This window comes from Marmota monax, unplaced genomic scaffold (assembly GCF_021218885.2).
Source record: "Marmota monax isolate L192 unplaced genomic scaffold, Marmota_monax_Labrador192_F-V1.1 WCK01_AAM20220418_F8-fsc00460, whole genome shotgun sequence".
In the NCBI taxonomy this organism is placed as follows: Eukaryota; Metazoa; Chordata; class Mammalia; order Rodentia; family Sciuridae; genus Marmota; species Marmota monax.
Genome location: NW_026692817.1, coordinates 81,019 through 87,018, shown reverse-complemented (window position 1 = coordinate 87,018; position 6,000 = coordinate 81,019). Strand labels below are relative to the sequence as shown.

Below are 6,000 nucleotides of genomic sequence, written 5' to 3'. Positions count from 1 at the left end.
TTAGAAATTTTGTTCTCTCCTCAGCAGTCTCCTCAGGGCTCCTTTCACATCCTTGTTCCTCAAGGTGTATATGAGGGGGTTGAGGGTGGGAGTCACAACAGTATAAAAGAGTGTGAGGAACATGCCCTGGCTGTGGCCAAAGGATCTCTGTGGTTGGATGTATATGACTGAGCTGGTCCCAAAATAAAGGGACACCACTAGTAGATGAGAGCCACAGGTCCCTAAAGCCTTGCGCCAAGCTTGGGATGACTTAATTTTTATCACAGCATGTGCTATAAATCCATAGGAGACAGATATCAATGCCATGGGAAGGAGGAGGAGAACTAATGTAGCTACAAAAAGCTGGACTTGGTTTGCATGGATGTCAACACATGCCAACTTGATCATGGCAGGCACTTCACACAAGAAGTGGTGGAGGCAACGGTGCCCACATCGAGGAAGTCGCAGGGTGATGGTGCTTTGGATCAGAGTGTTTCCCAGTCCACTGAGCCAGGCTATTCCTGCCAGGGCCTTGCAGAATGATGGGTGCATGACAGTCGTGTAGTTGAGAGGTCTGCAGACAGCCACATAGGGGTCAAATGCCATGATAATAAGGAGAACACACTCAGTGGAACCTAAGGAGAGGGACACATAGAGTTGTAGGACACAGCCGGTGGATGTGATGGTCTTGGCTGGTCCCCTCAGGTTCCACAACAGCTGGGGCACGATGCTGGTGGTGAAGGCAAGGTCAAGAAAGGAGAGATTAGTGAGGAAGAAGTACATAGGTGTGTGGAGTTTGGAATCCAGGCAGGAGACCAGGATGATGGCTGTGTTGCCCACAAGGGACAGAAGATAGGATATCAAAACTATAACAAAAAGGATGATTTCCAACTGGGGCTGGTCTGAGAATCCAAGCAAAATAAAACCTCCCTCAGAGGTTTCATTGTTTTCTTCCATCAGTCTTCAAAGGTAAAAGCGAAAAATAGAATTCAATTTAGAGAAGTATCATTATTACTATTTACCTACAACATTTGAGATAAAATTTAGGTAAGGTTTTTAACCATGAAATTACACAAAGAAGAATAGATACAATTATTAAAATATATTCATGAATGCAAAGGCATTTTTGTGTCATTTTTTGGTCACATTAACTATTTGATACCTCCTATTTTTTTTCATGAGCCGTCTCTTCCCCCTTATTGTCAAAAGTTATTATTAAAGACAATCTATTTAAGAAAAGCTTCCACTTGGTTGCAATGACAAAAATCTGACGAACATACTGCTCAAACCTGATAATATCAACTTAGAGGAGAAAAAGTTTATTTTGAGCTTATGGTTTCAGAAATTCAGTCCACAGTCAGCCAACTCCATGGTTCTAGGCTTGAGGTGAGGTGGAACATCATGGAAGAAGGGCATGGTGGAGGAAACTTGCTACTTCATGGTGTCTGGGATGCAGAGACAGAGAGGAGCCAGGGGTACAAGAGCACATTAACAGTGACCCACCTCCAGCCATACCCCTCATACCTACAGTTACCACCCAGTACAATGGATCATTCAGTGATTCATTCATAAAATAGATTAGGCTACATTTCTAATAATCTAATCATTTCACCTCTAAATGTTCCTGCATTACCACAGGAGCTTTTGGAAAACTCCTCATATCCAAACCATAACAGTGGCTATTTAAATGGGAGGGGAGTAACAGGTGCATGCTGAGACTAATTTTAAGCTATCATTGAATGGATTGTCGGTGATTGTTGCTCATAGTTACAGAAATTGCAATAAAAAAAAATAGTGGATAACAGTGAAGAATTTGGTCTGGGAAATAACTAGAATCTATTTTGTGTCTTTTTTTGTCTCACAGACAAGGTGAATTCTGATGATGTTTCTTACATTTAATTAACTGATGTAAGAGATATGGGGTTAGATTCAGGTGTCAATATAGAAGGAAACTAAATAAAGCTACATTATCTTTAATAACATACTTAGGAGTGTTTACATAAAATCTTTTACCTCTTAAAAGTGATGAAGAAATAGGTCATATATACATATGAAAACACACAAGCAGAAAATCTCAGATGTGCACACATATTTTGAGACAGATAGGTATGAGATGTTTTTGATATAAATAAGGGGGAAATCTATAACCAATTCCTTTAAAGACAAGGTGCTTGCAGTTTTTTTTTTTTTAAATCATGAGAAGGCAAATCATATCTTGTTCAACTCACTTTGCATTGCTCTACTTAATAAATAAAAGGAGATTGGATCATAGTACAATCCTCCCTGCCTCTTTACTTACTATTTTTATGATGTTATAATTTGTGCTCCCAAATTTTCTGTCTCATGATAGCATCTTCTTGATTCATTTACTTTTATGAATAATGAAGGATCATATTTTTTTGTTTTATTTAGATGTATTTGTATTCAAACAGTAAAGTTGTGTCTGGAATGCGGGGGGGAATAATGTCTTAATGCTTTAAATTCTGGACCTAAATTATAGATATGCATAGCTAATAATAATTCAACTCAGAAAGCCTGAATAATATGCTATAGAGAGTTCCACATTCTGCATATTCCTAATTCTGCTTAACATAAAATGGTAATTTGTCTCAGACTGGTATGTTTTTAGTTTGAGTTACTAAAGTAACTAATTCAGTAGTTTAAACAAATGCTCAGATCTAATAGAAGTATAAGTTTTTCCCATTTCCTTAAGAAAATAACACAAAGTATATACTTTTAAAAACTTTACAATCATTTTAAATTTGAATTCTTTCAGAATGTAATGTTTTCTTAAATATGTTTATTCATAAGCATAAATCAGAAATTTCCACTTTTCTATATTTGAAAATTACATAATTTGATAGGATATTAGGTTTAGAAGCAACTTTATAGATAAAATTTTAGTTTGTTTTCTTTTTTAAGATTTTAAATGCAGAATCTAGTATGTAACATATCTGTTAAAATTAATAGAATTCAAAAGTGCTCTTAAAACCAATTGAATTAATAGCCTGATTATATAATATTAAGATCATTTTTGTTTGTGCAATTCATATCGCACACTATTTACAGTGAATTTTTTTACAGCTATACTGAAGTACTATTGATAAATATAAATTGAACATATTCATAATATACATGATGTTTGATACATGTAGTCATTGTAATATGTTTACCACAAAACAGCAATTTAATTTTAAGTTTATTTAGGTAAATAACATTTGTGTATGTGCTTATGAGTCTACAAGAATCTTAAATATGTAGGAATAATCTAATTATTCCTCTCACATTTTACTATTACAATACTCAAAATATTGTTAAAACATTGGAATTATAAGTAATTTTTCAAGAAGAGCTTTCCACTTCTACCCATGAATTATTCTATTTTTTTTATTCTGATTAGATGATTATGTTGAAGAATAACTATTCTATCCAATCTCCTGAGAACCAGCTCCTAACTCTGAAATGGGATGTGTAGGAATTTGCTTTCTCCACAGTTCAAGTCTGACTTGAGGCTTGAATGGAGTCACTGAACAAGACCTAGAAAGGAGAGTGGTCAAAAATGTTTGTTTGTTTGTGTGTGTGAGTCTGTGTGTTGAAACCAAAATAGAATTGTAAAAACCTCTTTTCAAATTTTATATATGAACAAAGGACTGAAGTACTATTTGGAAAATAATTGTCCAGAGAAAAATCCATTTTTTCTTTTGGCAAAAAGATCAAGAAATTTATTCTCCCCAAGGTTTTTTATGATAGTTCTTATTGTGTGAATACAGTTATTTTTAATGAACATGCAGAGGGAGAGACACAGTGACTCAATCAGGGAAGTAGCTAAGTTGGTGCTGACTAGTGTGATTGGAGGCAGCTCAGAGTGGGAAGACATGGCAATGCAAGACATTCAGAGGATTACTTACGTCCTCTAGGTCATCTCTCTCTTTCCCTTTCACAGTTATTGGCATGTAGAGAATATTGCTGGTGATATGACCTTAGCATAATAAGGTTTCTCTCTTGGAGTGAATATAACTGCCCTATACCCAGGTGAAAGTAAATATGGCTTGAGTAATTTTCCCTGGAGAAACTCAGATTAGAATAAATGAAAAATACACAGGATACGGATTCTCTCAAGACCATATGGATCTATATTTCTAAATTTCTAATTATCATGGAGTTGATTAGTGTACAGAACTTTTCTCTCTCAACAGAGACACACAAAGGAAGGTATTTCTCAACAGAACATTTTTTTTGTTTTTCCTGACAATATCAAAGGAAAATTCTCTTATCCATATTCAGACCTCTTACATACATATGTTCTTTAGTTCATTGCTATGGGTGCTATGGGTGCTATGAATGAAGTCTGTATCATTGCTATTAGAAGTTAACTACATAATTGAGTAAATTGGCCATGTCTCCTTTGTAGGCCAGTTACTTTCACTAACAAGTATAAATATTTTTCAGTGTCAGAAAATATTAACCATAGATCATTGCCTCATTAACATTCCATTATAAGGGTTTACCAAATTATTTGTATAAATTCCACATTTATAGTCATTAGATTTGCATAAAATGTTACTGTACAATATAAATTATTGAAATAAATATTTCTTATAATTAAGTATATGCATTTTATTGTATATTTAATAAGGCAACTTAAGTGTTATCTGCCTCAAGAAACTTTTCAAATCCCAATTTTATGTGAATATTTATGCAAGTATTATTTGTCTTAATTTTATCCCTATTTATTGATATTCTAAGTTTAAAGTAAGTTCTTTATCTATTTCATTCTTTCATATATATTTGTTATACTGGAAAATCAGATATCTAATATTGTCTTTATTTTGGTGGATCATTACTTGATCCACTAAACAATATATTTCTTCACTAACTTGAAATACTATTTGTATGGCATGTTGCTATTTCAGATATCTGTACCTTTTTACAAAGTTTATGAATTTTTCATTATATATTTCCAGAGATATACCCAATGATTACATCTATTCATACAAATTTTATATTATTTTTGTTACTGTTGCCATTTTATGATTTAGTTTTTTGGGGGGAGTACTAGGGATTAAACCTAAGGATGCTTAATCACAGCCACTTTTTATATATTTTTATTTATTTACTTTTATTGTTTTAAAAAATAAATGATAACAGAATGCATTACAATTCTTCTTGAACATAAAGACCACAATTTTTCATATTTTTTGTTTGTATAAAATTATGTTCACACAAAATCGTATCTTCATACATGCACTTTGGATAATGGTGTCCATCACTCTCCATTATCATTGCTAACCCCCTGCCCTCTCTCTTCCCCTCTCACCCCTCTGCCCTATTTAGAGTTTATCTATTCCTCCAATGTTCCCCCTGCCTACCCTACTATGAGTCAGCCTCCTTATATTAGAGAAAACAATCACCATTTGTTTTCTTGGGATTGGCTAACTTCACTTGGCATTATCTTCTCCAATGCCATCTATTTACCAGCAAATGCCATGATTATATTCTCTCTTATTGCTGAGGAATATTCAATTGCACATATATGTCACTTTTTTTAATCCATTCATCTATTGAAGGACATCTAGTTTGGTTGCACAATTTAGCTATTGTGAATTGTGCTGCTATAAACATGGAATGTGGCTGTGTCCCTGCAGTATGCTGTTTTTAAGTCCTTTGGGTACACACCAAGGAGAGGAATAGCTGGGTCAAATGGTGGTTCCATTCCCAGTTTTCCAAGGAATCTTCATACTGTTTTCCATATTGGCTGTACCAATTTGAAGTTCTACCAGCAATGTATGAGTGTGCCATTTTCCCCAAATCCTCGCCAACACTTATTGTTGTTTGTCTACATAATAGCTGCCATTCTGAATGGAGGGAGATGGTTTCTTAGAATAGTTTTGATTTGCATTTCTCTACTTGCTCAAGATGATGAACATTTTTTAATATATTTGTTGATTGATTGTATATCCTCTTCTGAGAAGTTTCTGATCATGTCCTTGGCCCATTTATTGATTGGATTATTTCTTTTTT

At 34.2% G+C, this 6,000-nt stretch overlaps 1 protein-coding gene across 1 annotated transcript; it reads right to left on the bottom strand.

Annotated features, from left to right (window-relative positions):
- On the bottom strand, nt 1–936 carry LOC124095317 (olfactory receptor 2G6-like). The gene has a single exon (XM_046448460.1). It carries the CDS (start codon nt 934–936, stop codon nt 1–3), a length of 936 nt encoding a protein of 311 aa, XP_046304416.1.
- Nucleotides 937–6,000: the final 5,064 nt, after the last annotated feature.

What these genes read in the sequence shown, in the direction of transcription:
- LOC124095317 (XM_046448460.1), bottom strand. Translation starts at nt 936, where the DNA reads ATGGAAGAAAACAATGAAACCTCTGAGGGAGGTTTTATTTTGCTTGGA.